The sequence below is a fragment of the Camelus ferus genome, chromosome 19 (genome assembly GCF_009834535.1).
Source record: "Camelus ferus isolate YT-003-E chromosome 19, BCGSAC_Cfer_1.0, whole genome shotgun sequence".
In the NCBI taxonomy this organism is placed as follows: domain Eukaryota; kingdom Metazoa; phylum Chordata; class Mammalia; order Artiodactyla; family Camelidae; genus Camelus; species Camelus ferus.
The window spans coordinates 25,002,890-25,021,554 of record NC_045714.1 but is presented as its reverse complement, the minus strand read 5'-3'; the positions used below and the strand labels follow the sequence as shown (position 1 = coordinate 25,021,554).

General features: G+C 46.3%; 1 protein-coding gene across 2 annotated transcripts in view; it reads left to right on the top strand.

The window, feature by feature from the left end:
- Positions 1–2,272: 2,272 nt before the first annotated feature.
- The window catches only part of LOC116657928, an 88,503-nt gene continuing 72,110 nt past the window's right edge, over positions 2,273–18,665 (top strand). For both annotated transcript variants that reach the window (XM_032461817.1, XM_032461818.1), the window contains exons 1-3: positions 2,273–2,894; positions 15,874–16,033; positions 17,026–17,154. In XM_032461817.1, coding sequence (XP_032317708.1) covers positions 2,430–2,894; positions 15,874–16,033; positions 17,026–17,154 — 754 coding nt within the window. In that variant the 5' untranslated portion in view covers positions 2,273–2,429. The remainder of the gene's footprint in view (positions 2,895–15,873; positions 16,034–17,025; positions 17,155–18,665) is intronic.

Below are 18,665 nucleotides of genomic sequence, written 5' to 3'. Positions count from 1 at the left end.
TCCAACAAAACAAATGTTATTTTCTGTTCGGCAACATGTTATCTTTATAAGAATGGAAAAGTGTTAATATCCTTAAAGGTCAAAGCCTTGAGAATAGGTTCTCCTGTGTATTTCAGGCTCCTAGGGCAACATTGTTTTATAAAAGGTGCAGAACCAACAAGACTAAGCCTCAGAAACAGGGACACAGGCTCAAAGTCAAAGAAAAAGATGTAATATGGAGTCAGATTTGTTCTTTCCTATTACAATAGTGCCATGGAAAAACCACTTTGGGCAGCTTTTTGTGGGGCCCTGGAGGATTTCTCTCTCAGCCTCTGGGCATCTCTGTGGAAAACCCTTCCTAGCTTTCTGGCCTGCTGGAAACCCATTCCACCTGATTTGCCCTGAAGATGTGTTCTGTTAATAACTCATTTATACTCCTTGGAAAACAACTCAATAAAAACTCAATTGGTTTTCCACCAGCTCCCCTGGGCAGGGGTCAGGGTTAGCATGTTATTATTTTATAAAAAATATACATAATAAATGAAGTCATAAAACAGCACTGGGCACATAGGAGAGAGTCAATAAGTGCTTCCTGGCTTAAAGCAAAAGTGACGGCTCAGTTTTCCATGGCTGCTGTACTTGCTGATTTAGTTACTCCTTCCCTCCATTACACTATTTTTTTTTTAACTGAAAAAGAAACCCATGCGTATGATAAAAAAAAAAAAAAACCAAATCAAACAGCACAAAAATACACAAGGGAAAGGTTTCCCTCATCCTTTGTTCTCTCAGCCCTCCCTGGAGATGCCACTGTTTACAATCCTTTGTGAGCTTTTCCAAATATTTTATGCTCATTTCAACCTATGTATGTAAATTCCTTTAAAGTTTTACTTATTTTTAACCTAAAAGGATTTAAATCCTCAAGTGGCTTCTGCCTCGATAATAGCAAAGAACACATCAGACTCTGTATTAGATCTGTTCCTTGACTTTAACCCTGTGCTGTTTCCTAGGCTTAGACTTTATGGTTCTGCACCTTCTGTAAAACAATGTTGCCTAGAGCCTGAAATAGACAGGAGACATTATTCTGAAGGCTGTGACCTTTAAGGATATTAACATTTTTCCATTCATATATAGATAACAAGTTGCAGAATAGAAAATAACGTTTGTTTTGTTGGAGGTTTACAGGGATCTGATCCCAGGCGGATAGCTGCAAGAACAAAGAATTCTAACAACAAAAATTCCTACACCAAGAAGTTTGCAACAATCAAGCGAGTAGCAAAGGATCCTGAAATCTGACTTGGGGAGATGGTTTTCCAGGACATTAATTTGCCATCTAGGTCTATAGAAACTTGCTATTCCATACCCCAACACCTGGTCTCCTGATTTATTGGCCTGTCCTGCATTGAGGAGAATGAATTTGGACTCGAGAACACTCCTATATACATAGGAAGCTGGGCACTGGAACTGAGGACAGCTCTCCCACACCCAGGGACCTACTGTGAGCCCTTCATTGTTCCACTAGGGTGGAAAGTGGTTTACCCAGGAGAGATGGGGAGTATGCACCGACACTCGGGCAGTCTGCTCTGTCTGGGTCTCTGAACTTGTACCTCCCGCTCCCTGCCAGCCCAAAACCTGGGTCAGTGCAGCTAGGCAAAGGTCATGCCTTCCTCAGTTTCCCGGCCTGTAAAAGGGGAATTTATACTCATTCCCAAGGTAGTTCTAGGCGACAACGCCTGTGGGTGTCTGGTTCCGGGAGCAACAGGAAGCCCAGCACCTCTTGGGGGCAACAGGTGTGATCCCCTTAGGGGTTCTGCAGGGTCTTGGCTGGAGGGCTTGACCAGGGAGGTGAAATTTGAGCTTCTGGCCTTGAGGGGCTAGAGAAGGGCATGGAGGCAGGACTGCCGCCTCCTTTGGAGTGCCCTTGAAGGTAAAGCTTTTTCTCTTCATCTCTGCTACTCCCCTCCCCCTTCTCTCTCTAGATCTGTCACTTCTCCTTGCTCCTCCTCAGTTCATCTCTCTCCCTCAACTTTTCCCTTCGTCTCCTACTCCTCCCATCTTCTCCCCCTCCCATCTTCTCCCTCCCTCGATTCCCCAGTGTATCTCGCAGAACCCAGAGCCCAGAGCGGATCGCTGGCCCTCCCGCCAATGCCCACGGTTTGATGCCAGCTGGACCGCGGGTCCGAAGCTCCAGCTCCGAGCCAGGTATCAGCCCCAGTGGCTGCTCGGCTCTGTCGCCCGGTAGGCCTTTGTCTCCTGCCCCGGGTCGGGGCCTCCGGCTGTGTAAATGGAAGGCTGGGGTCTCTGGGGAAGGGGGTCCGCGTGTCACAGCCTGTGAGGGCTCGAGTCAGCAATTGTCCAGCTGAGGGGCTAGCAGCCAGCCCCCTCTGCCTGCACCACCTGCCCCGGCGCCCAGACCACACCTGTCCAGGGCTGGGCACTAACCTGCCGGGGACATGGCCACCCCCGTACCATACCGCGGCCCGCACCTGCCACCTCTCGTCGCAGCCAGGCTCCCCTTCAGTCAGCGGCCTGCGCCCCCTTCAGCTCTCCCAGCCGCGGGTCCCCTCCTCCTGGGTCTTCCTCTCCTAGGCCTCAGACCCCGCCCCGCCCCTAGGCCGGCTGTGTCCGGGGCCGGCGGGATCTGCGGTAGCCGGGCGAGGGCGGGGACACTGTCTGGGACTGGCTTCCTAGCAGGGCTGCAGCCCGCGATCCCCAGCCGCTTTCCCTGCCCCGCCACCACTAGACTGCATTCCTCTCCCTTTCCCTGTCCCCGAGGTCCAGCCCAGTGGCGTGGATGCTGTTCCCTGGGGCTGAGATCCTCTGGCTGTAAAGCCCAGCTTCTCCTGGCAGAGACTTGGGAAAAGAGAGCGCCAATGGTGAGCATGCTTCTTTCTCCTCCCTCAGTGTTTCTGCCCCAGGTAAATACCCTTAATACTTTTTCTGTTATTAAGATGGTGGTGCTTGTTGATGTCACGTGTTTTTATAGTGAGCGTGATCACAGTGTTGAAAGCAGGGCTTGGTTCACTTAAAAATGAGCTGAGGAGTAGGGGCAGGGCTATACTTAATATGTTTGAGTTGTTCTGCAGGAGCTAAGGCCCCCACCCTGGTGGAGGATGGTAACTTCAGGCTGAGCATGAGATTCCTGGAACACGGTCCTATTACCTACCACCAACTAGTCAGAAGAAACTCACACACCTGGAAGCCCTCAAGCCTCATTTTGCCTATTAAAAACCTTACCCTAATAAAAAGAAAAGAAAAAAATTCACCTCAAAAACCATCAGAGATTTCAGGGGTTTTGAGCACAAGCCACTGTTTTCCTTGTTTGGCCCTGCAGTAAAAACTATTTCTACTCCAATAACAAAAACAAAAAAAAAAAAGAGATGACGGCATGAGGCTGTGACATTCTCCATCCTCCCCTCTCCCAGGGTGAAACATATGACCAGTCGATTTTAAAAAGATACAGTCCTTAACTAGTCCAGCCCAACTAGTGTGGGTTAACAGGTGCAGCACCATCAGAGGCATTTTGGAGACCCAGGAACATTGCAGTCCTAAAGATTTCCTGGCAAATTTTTGTTTGGTTTTGTTTTTTTGTTTTTCTTAAATTGTGGGCAGACTAGTAATATAGAGGGAAAAATAGTGGTCCAGAAATAATTTTTCGTAGAACAGCTTTATTGCGATATTGTTCACACCCTGTGAATTCCACCCATTTAAATGGTACAATTAAGCGGCTTTTAGTATATTCACAGTGGTGGAACCATTATTATTCCAGAACGTTTTCATCACTTCAGAAAGAACAGTGGAAATGAATGATCTATCCACCCCTCCCCAGTGGTGGTTCTAAAGAAGTTTCCTGGCTGTTCCTGACCCTAAATTAACTTGTTACTTTCCATAAAAATCTGGTAGGAATTTAATCAGAATTGCATTATATCAGAACAGGAAGAATTAATGTCTTTATGGCATAAACTTTTTCTACCCATAAATGTATCTGGGACCCAATCTTTTCATCTGTACAGAGCCTGGCCTATGGAAAGTCTTCACTAATTTGTTGGGTCTGTGAATAATGAGATTTTATATATCGTTGGTTGCAACTGTAGCTTTTTACGAAAGAGAAAAGTAACCTCAGTGAAGCCAATTGGCTCCCTGATGGTCAGAAAGAGTGACAGCCATTGCTGGAGTGATTGAGTGGACTTGGTGCTTGCAACCAGTGTTCTCCACCACCTACAGCTAAGGGGATTACAGAGTTCTTTTATTTATTTTTTATTTATTTTTTTAATTATTTTTAAAATTCTTATTTTTTATTAAAGTGTAATCAGTTTACAATACTAGTTTCAGGTGTACAGCAGAGATTCAGTTATATATATACATATGTACATGTATATTATTCAGATAGTTTTCAGTACAACTCATTAAAAGAAATTGAGTATAGTTCCGTGTGCTATACAGAAGGTCATTGTCATTTATTTATTTTATATATAGTAATGTGTATCTGATCATACTAAACTCCTAAACTGTCCCTCCCCCTTTCCCACTTGCTAACCACAGTTTGCTATGCCCATGAGTATTCCTAGCAACATCCTTTTTGCTAGTAATATATGCTGGTTATCTGCCTTCATTTTCAGTAATTCCATCTTATTTGTGGGCGTTTTTCTTCTGGTGGGCCTGCATGTGGTTTGCACACGTGTTCATAGAGATCTGTATTTGGGAGAACTCCAGGCCTCGTGTAGTGTCCTGGCACGGAGCTCCCACTGAGCTCATGCTTGAACTGGGAAAAACCATATAAAAGTTGGAATTTCCACTGTGGTTGAGACCTCAGGTTTCTATAACCTGTTTAGCCCACGTTAATGTTGGCAGCCCCCATACTGGATAATTTGGTGGAACTGCATGGTATGATGGTGTAGAGAGAGGGCTTGTATGCTTCTTCTCTTTCCTTTTTCTAACACTCATTCTCCTGGGACTCCCACATCCTTCCCCAGCAGTGCCCAGGGCTGGCTTGGTGCTGCGCTGAAGCAAGATTTGTAAATAAGGCCCTTTCCTCATCTCTTCTGAGCCTCCTTTTCCTTCTCTGCACAATGAGGGCTTAGACTAGATAAGTGCTTTTAGGTTTCTTTTAAACCCTTGTCTCCTTTTAAGAAACAGAGAACTCAAATCTCTGCTCCAACCCTAATTCTTCAGATTTTGATACATCGTCCAAGGGGGTGTACACAGCTCTTTGTGGAAAGTTAATGTGACTTTGGTTCTTTCCAGGTAGCACAGAAAAGACTTAAGAGATTTATTGCAGGAAGGGGGCAGGAGGGGGGCAGTATGTCACACTTTCTAGTGTGAGAACTGGAGCAGGGGCTTGGATTTAAATACAACCTCTGACGTGGCCTCTCTATAATCTTGCACAATTTGATAAACCTCTCTTTTCCTCCGTTTCTTCATGTGTCAATTTCGAGTGATATTATTTTAGGTTTTCGTGAAACAATATACACATAAGCCAATTGTGTCTCAGTAGAAACCTGACCTGTTAGAGAATCAGGGGTTTCTTAAAAAAAAAAAAAAATCTTGTCCATAGCACTCTATGTGTATGTGTAATTTGAATTTCATGGAGTGTGTGGGTTGAGACTAAGTTCTATCATGGGACAGGTGGCCCCTGGGTCTGGGGGCCCCAGTTTCCTCCTCCTCCCCAGGTCTCTTCCTCTCAGTCCAGGATGAAGTTCCTGCCGTTAGAATTACACAGAGTTCTTGTGGATATGGCTTTTAATTTTATTGTTTCACTGGGGAGGGCTGCTGTCATATTTTCCGTGGTCAGGTTTTGGTGACCTGAAGGCTATGCAATTGGGTATTCCTATTTAAGTATAAGAAAAGAAAGTTACAAACACAAAATTAGACCTAGGGTGGAGGCAGGGGCTCTTGGAAGTGGGGACCATTACCTTTGTTAGCTTCAGGTGCAGTGGCCTCTGGCCATGAGGACCCATCCTTGTGCTCTGGAGTTGGAGGGAACATTGGGCTCGGTGGGAATATTTACTGAGTGTATCTCATGGGCTGTGCATTGTCCTATTTGTACTGTGTGTTCCTTATTTAAGACAGTGAGCTCATTTAATCTCAATAGCCTCTTTAATAAAATTGGAGTTTTTAGTTTGAGATGTAAGGTAGATTCCCATGCAGTTGTAAGAGATAATATAGAGAGAGTCTATGGACTCTTTGCCCAATTTTCTTTCATGATTCCATCTTGCAAAATTGTAGTACGATTTGTTATTGACTCACTAAACCTTTGAGGTTTGTGTTATTACTCCCATTTCTATTCATGAATAAACTGGGGTTTAGAGAAGCACACAGGCCTGCCCAGGTCACCCACGTGTTTAGTGTAGAGTCGGGTGGAACGTGGGCTAAGGATTTCCAGGCAGTACCATTGTGATGGTCTGTGGCAGGGGCAGAATTCACTTGCGTGTTTATTCATTCACTCAACAAACATTTATTGAGTAACTTCTGTGGGTCAGATGCTTTCATAGGGTTATCGAATTCTTCAGCAGTACTGAGAATCAGGTAATGTTTTCTTTTTTTTTAATCTGAGAAATTTAGCTCTGAGAGGTTATAACCCCCCGCAAAGGAAATATAGCTCATAAAGGAGGAATAGTAAATGTGTACAGTCCCCCATTTTTTATGCAGATTGTACCCAAAGCATTTTACATTTGCAAACTTCCATAATCCAGATATATTCTTGTAAGGCAAGGATTTTTTTTTTTTTTAATTTAGGTATAGTCAAGTTTACAATGTTGTGTCAATTGCAAGGCCTTTTTTAGAATTTTGAATTAAAAAAAATTAATATTTAATGTGGGCAATTGGGTATATTTATTTGTTTCATTTTTTTAATTGAGGTACCAGAGATTGAACCCAGGACCACATAAATGCTAAGCATGGGCTCTGCCGCAGAACTGTACCCTCCTCCTCAAGGAAAGTTTTCTTATCCATTATTCTGCAGCTTAGAAGTTCAAATAAATTGGAGTTGAAATTCAGATCTTTTGATCCCACTGTGGTTCTTTTCTTTATATTCTGCTGAAGGGGGTTGGGGAAAGCAGTTCCTTTTTTCATTCCTTTATTCAGCATTTTTGAGCACTGACTTTGCATCAAGCCCTGGCTAGGTGTTGGAAACTGAAAACAAGAAATGACCCTTTTCTGCAGGGGTTGGAAGCCTAGACCAAAGGCTGGGTAATGTGATCCGAGCTATGGTAACCATGTGCAGACGCTGAGGACAAACTGTACCGCTGGCTTTGCTTGGGCTTCCCTGCCTTACGGCTGCTACACACCAGGTCACCACATCCCAGAAGAGCCTGCAGCCCACAGCAGAGTGTGTACCTCAGTCTCCTCTCCCCTCTCAGCAGGGCCTGCAAAATGAGCATCCCTACTATGTGCAGTGTGCTGAGGACAACCAGAATCTCCATGTGGTGGTCCAACCTGTTGGGGATCGTCTCAGAGGAGAATTTCTATTGCATCTATAAGTGAATCTCCTCGGTGAGCCAGATCGGACCATGTGACTCCCAGTGGGCACTCTGTATCCACTACAGGCACCACTGCAGGCCCAAGGATGGGTGGAGCAACTTCCAGACCCACTGCAAGGTGTGGGCCTTGTCACCATCACCGACTGCCTCTTGGACAAGACATTCGAGAAGCTCCACGTGCAGAGGAGCTGTATGGCACCAGGCTCTAAGACCCTCAGCTCTTTGCCTTTGGACTGCATGGGGAGGTGGTCAAGCAGCCGCCCACTGATATGGCCTTCAACCTACAAGGCCTGCAGAGTGGTGGACAAGAGTGTCGAGGACATCATCAAGTCACTTTTCATCGTGCTCGTGTCCAAGAGCCTGGACGGGGCCCCCGACAATTCTAGGGACAAGATCCCCCTCCCCTGCATCCTGTTTGAGCAGGAGGACTTGGTGGGACTGGACACAGACAGCAGATAAGACTACCTGGAGGCCGACTGCCCTGGCTGTGTGCCGGGTTGCTTCCCTACATCCAGAAAGGGATTGGCATGGAGGAGGGCTGTCTTGAAGCCAAGGGGGGAGGGAGGGGCATCCCGCCAGTTTTCAGGCGTTTAAAAGTGAATCCGCCTTTGTTTCACAGAGATCCTTTTAGGGTTAGTGTGGACACTGACTCTCCCTTTTCAGCCAGGACCCCTGGTGGGACCCCTGGAGTTGCTGTCCAATAGAGAAGCCACAGCCACTTATGTTAGGAGCACTGTGGGTTTCTAAGTTTTGCTTGTTCCTCTTTTTCTGCTTTTTCCGTTTACTCTCGGACCTCCCTGTGAGCATGTTGTTGGGTCTGAAAATGTAGGCTGTGCACACCCTGCGTTGGAAATAGCGAGATTGCCCTCCGTGCTTCCTCCATCGCTTTTAAAAGCAGAAATGTAATGGTAGCCTTGATTCATGTATTATCTCAGTCATGTTTTTATTTTCTAATTTTTTGGAATTTTTGCTTTCTTAGCATGTCACCTGCTGGTGTTTGATACCTGGTAGAATCCTTGCTTTGAGAAACATGTTTGGTCCTCCTTACATTTGGTGACAAATTAGCCCTTTTTAATTTTGTTTGTTTTGAGGAGGTGAGATGCTAACTGACTTAGGCGGCTTCTGAGGGATGTTTTTCATTTGTATTTTCACTTGGAAAGTCAAAGTCTGCAGCACCTTGGTTGATTCTGGCTTTTACACAAACGTGCTCAGCACGCGGTTCCTGGCTGTCACTGTGTGACGTGCATGACAGCGCTTCCTGGCCGGCGGTCACTGGTGAGGAAGTGGCCAGCTCGGGGGTGAGCAGCTTCAGGGGGCGCTATTGGAGGAAGTAGTCACGGGGTTTTCTTTTGCTTTTCCCTTCCCCATGCCATTTACTTTACTTTGTCCTCGTAAAGGCCCAGAAGCGGGTCTAAAATCCATCTCACACTTTTACTCCCTTTACGAGGCTGGTTTCTCTGAGTATCAGGATAACATGGCCTTCTGCTAAGTAGCTGGCTCACCTGGATCTGGTGGACACAGGGACCTCTAAAAGGGACCGTAGCTTCCTCTCTGCTTCAGCCAGTGGGCATTCAGATCCGGGTCTGTGGTTTGCCTCAGCAGTCGTGCAGGCCTCCCTGCACCAGCCTTTACTTTTAACTCATTTTGGCAGTAAATAGCTGACTCTGTGTCTGTTGCAGCTGATGTCCACCACTGACGGCCATGTCGTTAGTTTGAGGTAGTGAGACTTCAACACCCAAGTCAGCCGTGGAGGTAGATGCTTTGGCCGAACTAGGACGTTGCATTTTCACCCCCCCAAGCTGCTTCATCTCACCCGAGTGAAGGGTTTGGCCACCACCTTCATGCTGAACATGAGACCTTGTTTCTCCTTTCATGCTCTGGTCCAAATGTGGACACTTCATGCTTCACTGACTCGGTCTCACTTGAGACAGGCTAGACTTTCTGAAAGAGTCCATCACATTCTCGGGGGGAACAGCATAGAAGTAAATGTCAAAATAGAAGGAGTCTAGGCTGTCCGGGTTGGCAAATGCAAGCTGGGATTGTGATGGCTGGGCTGTGCCCTGGACACAGGCCTTTCCCGTGGCTCCCGAGAGCCCAGGGGTTGGAGTGAGGACAGCCTTGCCTAGGTTCCTCCATCCTCACCTGCTCACTGACATGTGTGTCTGCTAACCAGGAGCTCCCCCAGACCTCAGGCCCTTCGAAATTCAGACCACGGGAGAACATTGAATCCCATCTCCTGGGCCTCCTTTATGAGAATCCAGTGCCTTCTGAGGTGACCTGTGCCAGGAGATGCCTCCCCCTCCAGGGAGTACCCTTCAGAGGACTGTGACTCACTGTACCGTGCTGTGAGCTTGCAGAGTTCTGGCCGCAGTCTCTGCAGAAACAGACATGAGATGAGCTTAGCGACGGAAATGACAGGACCAAATCCAGGGCAGGGCTGGTGTTAGGGAACAGGGGAAATTGAATTTGACCTCAAACACCTATGTGGGTGCTGGGGCTGTTAATAAATGGGAACCCGGGAGTCACCTGCAAGGGGCTGAATTACATAGTAAATGGTGGACATGAGGCATTTTAAGATGCCATTTGTCATCCGAGTTATGAATTCAAAGAGGCATTCCAGTCTATGAGGCTGGGGCTCAGGTGAAGGAGCCAGACTAGAGTTACACGTTGGGAGTCGTCATTCTTAGCTGGTGTTCACAGCCGTGCATGTGGATTAGCTCATCTCGAGATGTACAGACTGAGGCTGAGGGAGGGCAGGGCTGTGCCTGGTCTGGAGGAAAGCCCAGACCATGCTGCCTTGGTGTGTCAGTCAACAGCATTTGCGATTTTCAGAGCAATGCCATTTAGCCTCAAGGGGCCTGGGAGGGGGGCACTGCCGCCCAGGAAGAAATCAGAAGGGAGGGTCCTGGCCACATGTGCATCTCAGGAAGATGCGGAAGCCGCAAGATCTGGGTGGGACACATACTCAGAAGATGGAATTGCAGTGGGGAGTGGGGAGAAGGTAGTCACACTAACTTGTGAGGGAGGGAGGGAGGCCTGGGTAGCCCCCACCCCAGCGGAATCGCTTTCCGCTTTCCACAAACAAAAGGTGATCAAACAGAGAATCTGAGGTGAGAGTGGATGGGGGTTGGGAGGGGAGCCAACATGAAGAATGGTGGTTGGACAGTTCTGGAATATTCTCCCTGCCAAGTAGACTTAAAAAAAAAATCTCTTAAAAACACGGATAGTGACTAGGGAGGAGGCAGTTTTTTTTCTGGCCTCTTAAGGGTAAGGCATGTATCCAGGGATACACAGAAGAATCGGGCAGTTTGTCCTGGGGGCTTGACCCTTACCAGGGGGAACAGTGCAAGTTTAAAGGGGGAGAAGGGCAGCAGAGGGAAACTAGCCAGGCCCAGTGTCAAGTACCAGGCGGCTGCCATACTTGCGTGTTGCATTCACATCCATGCCTCCCAGGTGGGCTGTGGCAGCCGCCTTTTGCAGATTGGGAAGCCTTCTCAGAGGGGTTAAAGATTTGGTCCGTTTAGAGGCTAGTAAATGCTGTAGCAGGATTCAAGCAGGGCCTTGTCAGAGTTCAAGGGCATGTTTTCTCTACTAATTCCGTTAACTCCCTGTTGTACGTGGAATGGTGAAGTGGGTCAGTTTTGGGGTCTTTCAGAAAAAGTGCGATTTAAGTGCCTCAGGACTGTTTCACAAAGCTCAGTGTTCTTTGATGATTCGGAAGCACCGCAGTGCTTTACGCTCCACAGATGTAAGGTCTTACTCCTTTGAGGATGACATGGTTGCAAATGACGTACAGGTGCAAAACCAGACTTAGCAGCTTCTGAAGGGAAACTCTCCAGTTCTCCCTTGATCGGCTTTCTTCCGCGGGATGTAACTGCTGCAGCGTAGGCCTGAGCTTTCCGTATGGAGTGAGCGTTTGGTATCCAATATTAGCATAAAATGATCAGATGGAGAAAATCGACGTTGACAGTTTATTTTTGGGTTTCATTAGACAAGATGCGCTATCAGTTAATGGCCCAAATATATGAAATTGAGTACAGAACTTTGCATTTCTTACTTTCTACTTAGAGCTGTCTTCGTATTTAACGTTGTCTGCTTTGGAACATCAGCTCCACCACCAGGGCACCTGTCAGTGTGTTGGTGTGATTGCATTTACACAGGGCATGTAATCTGGGCTTCCGTGGTCCCAAATGCTCCAGTGCAAATCAAGGGCTGTAGTCATCACTTTGTCATGCAAATACTTCTAAAACTATATGATGCCAAAAAAAAAAAAAAAAAGGAGACAGAGAGAAATTACCTTTATCAAAGTTCCTTTGAATTCTAACTGCAAACTGTTGTTGAGCAGCTGCGGTTTCCTTTGCATATGAGTACATATATTTCTTTGCATGTCACTTGGTTTTTGGACTAGAACACCAAGCTCTTGCTTTCCACAAGCCACAAAAATAGAAGCCAAATTGCACACATATGAAATATTTTATTCTTTTTTTCTGAGAAAGACTCCTTGAATTTGGGACTTGGGCTGTGATTTTGCTTTTTGCTTCTCCCACCCCTCTGATCATCTCTCACTCCTTCTTCTCACGTGGCCTTCAAGAGTTCGTGTTCTCAAAGGAGCAGGTGGACAAACACCCAGTTGGTCATTATGCAGTGCTGCTGTAGAGGGAGCCCAGCCAAGAGCTAAAGGACATTATCAGAGAGGACTTCCTAGAGGAAATGGACTCTACATTCAGTTGTGAGGACAGAGTAAGAATCAGCCAGGAGAAGGGGTCAAGAGGGTGGCTCAGGTGGCAGAAGCAGCCCGGGTAGAAGCCTGGAGGCTTGTGGGTGGGGACTCGGGGAGACTGCCTTGTGCAGTCCAGGGTGGAGGGCTGCCCCTGCTGGGGAGGACACTGGAGAGGGCCTGGGGTGGAGGGCTTTGGAGGAGCTTGTTTTTTTACTAGAACTGACAGAGGAGGCAGTGAAGTGTGTCAGCAGGAAATGACCCTCAGGAGAGGTATTACTGGCTTTGCTTCTGATGTTCCACAGAAAGAAGGGGTCGGGACCGGTGAGAGCAGATCTGTCTGTCCCTTTGAGACCCACCCCTTCATTCATTTATTCATAACACGCCCACTTCTAAGTGTCTAGGGGAGAGGGGTGAACTGGCAGTAGTAAGCAAAATGTATTTGCTTCTTGCGAGCGTAGCAGTGTCTGAAGTTTATTTAGCTTGGAATGTTCTAGGAACACAGCAGGGAAACCTAAACCAAAGTGCGGGGATTGGAGGCAGGGAAGATTTCCTTGAGAAACAATCAGAATGAGCCTGGAGGCAGGTGGGAAGTAGCTAGGCATCAGGTCAGGGGGCCCCTGAGATCACTGGGGACCTGGGTACTGCGGTGAGGCTGGGAGATGAGAGGCAGAGGCAGTGGTGGGGCTAGAATTGTACCAGCGAACCTCTGGAGTGATGTAATCAAATCTTGCTTTGGGAAAGCTGCCCCTGCTCGCTCTCTCTCTCTCTTGCTCGCTTTCTCGCTCTCTCACTCTCTGGCTGTCTCACACTTGCTCTTGCTGTGTATGTGTGTGTGTGTGTGTGTGTGTGTGTGTGGTGAGGAGGAGGGGGTGGGTGCCACTGAGTGGGAGGGTCATTAGAAGACCATTCACAGGCTGGGAGGCGACCAGTGGGAAAGGGGCGTCAGGGCTGCGTGGGGACAACAGGGACAGTGTGGATGTAGTATTTCCTTATGGGGAGGGCTTGTTAGCGGGGCCGCCCTCGCGGTGCCTTGTGGCTGGAAGAAAGCAGATGGTGGCAGCCAGGCTGACTTTCCTCTTCTGTCCTTCCCTGCTTTGTGTGATGGTCTTAGCTCAGCCAATATTTGAAACAGAAGAGCTTAATTCCAGGGTAGCCCAGGACTTTGTTGAGCTTGTTCAAGTGATAGGATTTAGGTTTGTGTTGAGATCTGCACGTTCACTTAGCTAGAAATTCACCGTCTTTTGCATTTCCATAGGGGTTTTTATTCTTGATAAAGATTGCTTTCTTGGTGAAGGAAATTGAATGTAGCTGCTCTTTTTCTCAAAAATATCTTATCTTTAAAGAAATTTAATATTCAAAAGAATAGGAATATTCTGAAATGATAAAGTAAGGCTTCGGTGTAGTTTCTTTGGTTTCAGAGTTGACACGGAATTAGAGCCTTTGCATTACTTAATAGCACATATTTGTCAGTATTTAAAGAGCTGTTAGTGAGCGCCCCAGGCCCCAGCTCTCAAAGCATCATTAGATCTTGCTCTGAAATTGTGAATTTGTAAAGATCTTGTTTGCAGAATCCAAGCAGTTAGTTTATAATATGCAGCATATCTCTTTTTATAAAATAATAGGTTAAAAGTTAAGAAAGTAGAAGATAGATATTAAAGCTGAAACATAAACATTCTTGTGCTAATATTGCGACTGGAAATTTTGAAAAGAAAAATCCTGTAATGTCATCTACATGAAATACTTATATGTCTATCACATTTGAAAAATAACTACACAGTGTTTTTCTAAATCAGAACCATTGCAGCTCAGATACTGGCAGTGATGGTTGCTGGTTTTCAATTGTAGAGTCTAAATTTGCATTCTTTGCCCTTTTTTTTTTTTTTTTTTTTGTAGTGAGAGGGTTGAGTAGTGCTTTGCCAGCATGCTTTCGGGGCAATTTTGGGGCAGACGTTGTGCACCAGCAGTGAGACATTTCTGTGCATTTTTCTTTCTGGACATCCCCAGGGCGCATGCAGAAACACGAGGGGGTTTGTGCCTGCAGGCCGGAATGCTTCAGGACTCCCTGGTCCATCACCATTTGTTCTGGAGCTGCTCCGGTCAGTGAATGACTTTCTGTGGCTTGGAGGTAAGGTGGTCTGATGCAGATGATCAGATGTGTAGTTAAAGTGCTATTACTTGAAATAAGAGAAAACCTTGAAACACAGCTCTAAAAATACAGGATGAGGGAGGAGAATTGGATGAGCTGCTTGCAGTAGGGGGTCTTCTCAGGTGACTCCCTCACCGTGATTTCTGCCAATATCCGCCCCAGCCCTGCACGTTAGTCCTGCCGAAGCAAGCATGCCCTTTGCTCAGAAACGCGCTGAATTTCCTTGTGTCTCTGTGTGTTGGCTTTTTTAAAGCACATCTTGCCCTTTGCTTTGAATGAAATTCTTGTTAGGAATCTCTTAAACTCATTCTTCCAGACCTCGTCCATATGTAGCTGCTGAGTGGATGAACAGAATACAATATCTCCATGTAGTGGAATATTATTCAGACATAAGAATGAATAAAAAAGAAAAAAAAAGGGGGGGGTGAAAAAGGCCACCTGCTCTGGGAAGTCCACCCTGACGGCTCAGCCCGCCCTTTTCCCTTTGAAACCCCACCCCTTATACTCCTCTCTATTTGATAGTACTTACCACCTTCTAATAAACTATAAACTTTAAAAAAAATAAGATGCTAATACCACTTTGAAATGGATGACCGTTAATAACAGCATGTTAAGTAAAAGGAGCCAGACACAAAAGGCCACATATTGTTGATTTCAGTGATCTGAAATGTCCAGAATTGGCACATGCAGAGGCAGAGGGCAGATGATGCTTGCGAGGGGCTGACTGGACAGGAGGATGGGGAGTGACTGCTAATGGACAGGGGATTTCTTTTGGGGTGATGGAGTGTTCTGGAAATGGATGATGGTAGGGGCTGCACAACTGTGAATATACAGAAAGCTGCTGAATTGTACCCCTTTAAGTGGGTAAGTTTTAAAATATGTGAATTATATCTCAATTATAAAACACCGGAAAAAAAAAAAAAACTCAGTCAAAGGACAGTCTCTCCTGGGCCTGCCCCGCAGTGGGTTCTGTCAGTCTCCCTCTGTGCTTGAGACGCTTGTGACATGGTTTTCTCCTGCAGGGACTGTCTCCTGGAGGTGGGAGCGGGAGGCACGGTCCATGTGTCTCCATCATCTAGGATGTTGTAGATGTTCCCTAAATGTTTGTTAATAAATGCTCTGGGGGTAAGGACTAAAATGGGGCTCTTACCTGGAAGAAGCTGTCAGCTCAGAGGGCCTGCCAGCCACTTAGGATAAATACGGGTCAGAGTGAAGTAACAAAATTCTCTGATAGAAGTTTAACAACGAGCTGTAGTACACACTAAGTAGAAGAGATTCTTGAATGGGCTTACATTTCCTAATTTGGCTATTTAAAGAGTAGAGAGAAATAAAAGTGGAAAAGAGAAGAAATCAATGCAAGAGAAAAGAGAAAACATGTAAAAATAATTAAACTGAATGAGAAAAGGAAATGATGGGAGCTTGAGTACATTGTATTGAAAAAGAAGTCTAAATCCTCGTGACTGATGGCTGGAGGGTAGCTGTGAGATTGTTCACTTCTCCAGGATGAGAACCCACCCGGGACCCTGACCCACATGGTGGTGACGGGCTGTCAGCTTCCTGCAGAGAACGGTGTCCTGTGTTCTTGGACTCTCACCTTCAGTCCATTGGAAAGGTACAATGGAGCTTCCCGGGGGCTCCACGACGTGCGACACCACAGCAGACAGAGGGAAGAAGTGCTTGTGGGGACACGGCTCACTTGTGTTGAGCCAGACGGTAAGGAAATTTGTAAAACTGTAAAACGATGCCACTCTTCTGGCGTTTTGTTTTTGAAAATAGTTATCCTTCATAAAAACTTAACATTTAATGGGCTTATTATTTTAATAGGAATGAATACACAAAGTTTTAAATCCTTCTCTATTTTTCTTCATTTTTTTTAATGGAGGTACTGGGGATTGAACCCAGGACCTCTTGCATGCTAAGCATGTGCTCTAACCCTGAGCAATATCCTTCTCCCCTAGTTTTAATTTTGAATATGATAAGTATCTGCAGGTGTAACCTGCACACACACACACACAAAAGCACTCTTTGAGATCCTCAGTGATTTTTCAGAGTGTCAGGGAGATCTAAGACAGAAAAGTTGGTGGCCCGCAGAGCTAAAGAATACAGATGAAGACTGTAGCCCAGCTTGTCAGGCATGTGGCTGCATAAGGTTCTCAGGGTGGAACTGCCAGAGAGAGGAGAGCAAAAAGTTGTAGCTACTAACTGTGGCCGCGTTTGAGAAGGAGGCAGGCCAGTTAGATATTTATTCCAGGTGGGGCAGATGAATTTAGGGTGCAGGAGGTGGAAAGGTATTCTGGTCCTGCTTCAGGTGGTATTATTTTAAAACACTTTCATTTCGGGGTCCTTCCTGCTCAATCCATCTCTCTGTAGTGCCAGCATCTGGCCCAGAGCCTGCCACAGAGCGCACATTAGATTCTTGGTTAAATGAAGGACTGGATGGCCTGTTTCACGTGTGGGCTCAGTCCCTCAGTGGAACTCTGAGCATCGTGAGATTCTTCCATGTTGCCAGCCTTGACACGGGCGTGCAGAGCAGAAAAAGTGGCGTGTTCCTGTTTGTAACAAAACCAGAGATCTGTGGGTTTGATCTTTGGGGGAAAAATTGGCATTTCCACGTAATCAGACTGTCCAAATCATTCTTAGTCACTTCAGTCTGAGATGAGGATGGGCCGTAATTTTGTTCATTGTACTTTCATTTTAACGCCCAGCTGACCCTGAGGGGCTGTGTTCAGCCTCTGTCATCTGTCACTATCCTGCTGGGACTGATGGCCAAGCTGGGGCTCAGAGGTTCCAGGGCAGCTTACTTCCTGCCGAGGCAGCCAACAGACACCGCCCAGGTAAACTCTGCCAGTACTTCTGTCCTGGGCTCGTTGTCAGTCCTTCAGCAAGCAGGAGTAATTTGTTATTGTCCCCTCAGTTAAGCTTGACTAAAGTTTAAATAAAGTATAAAATCCGTTGCGTCAAGAATCCTGCACAAGAGATATTCTCTTCTGATTTTACTGAATATGCATCGATCTTATTGAGTCTTATTGAATGATAATAATGGATTACAGTCATTGGTTGATTTCTGGAACAGATACATAACATTTCATGGTAGATCGACCTTGAACTTCTGGGTTCTTTTCATCCTGTGTATTTGCTGATGTTAATCCCAGATGTCAGTTTTAACAGCTGATTCAGGGCCTGGGGGCTGCTGCCTTTTTTCCTGGTTGAAGAATTTCTCTTACTGAATGAAGTTAGATTTGGTTATGTTCATGAGCAGCTGCAGACAGCAAAGAATTTTTTTCAGGAGATGACCTGCAAATGATCGCTGAATGACTTTGACCCTTTGGGCCCCTAATGAATGAAATTGCCTCTAAAGGTTCAGGACATAGCTGTCATATCGCACAGGTTGCAAAGGTAATAACAGAATGCGGAGATCCAGGTGGGACACAGAGCTGCCAGGTGATTTTTCATCCATGAGTTGTTATTTATTTTTTTTTTATGGATTATTCCTTCCAAGGAGAAAGCCTCTGGTAGTAGATGTGTATTAGATGAGGAAATGCCTTAAATTTCCTTTTCCCTGATTTATTCCATCCCCCACCACCAACAAGTGGTACAGAGAACATTTATAAACCACCACTGAAGCTGCGCGGTCTGAACCTGGGTGCACCCTTTGTACGCAGTGAATCTGATGGTTCTTGAAGATAGGTTCATCATTCTTCCTCAGACCGTTCTTGTGGTTTCAGTGGGGTCTCAGCTACTGGAGAGGGAAGAGGCAGCCTGAGATGTGATAGAGGAGATCAGGTCTAGATGTCTCTGTTCCCCCTTTCCTGGGCTTGATTCTGACCTGAGGTCCCTCCCGTCAGTGTTGCTTCCACTGTGTTTATCCCTTGCCGTCGTCTCTGCTGTCTCTGGGAGGAGGTTCCAGCTTTCTAAGCCCCCGGTCCTCTGCTCCCTCTCTCTGGGAGTGCCTGTTGTTGTGGGTGGCTTTGTTTTGTTGTCACCCTGCAATGTGAAGACTCCTCATGTGCTGAGGCCGTTCTACTCATGTGAGCAGTGAGGCTCAGAGACTTTGCAGAGTCGTGTTTCTTTTTCCCCCTTGCTGAGTGTACGTGAAAAAGGTTTAAGCCTGAGAAAGGGCTCTGTCTGCAGAAATGTCTTTATTTAGTTTTGCATGGTGTAAAAACCTTGAGAGCTTTTTAATCACTGAAGACAGTCTGTGGGGAAACAGTCAGTGAAGCCCAGGTGAGACCTGGAAGAGCTGCACTTCCCTCACTGCCATGGGTGGTGACTTCACCCCCGTTCAGGCAGTAAAGGGCCCAGACCTGTGAACAGAGGTGACATCATGAATACATATGTGTATCTG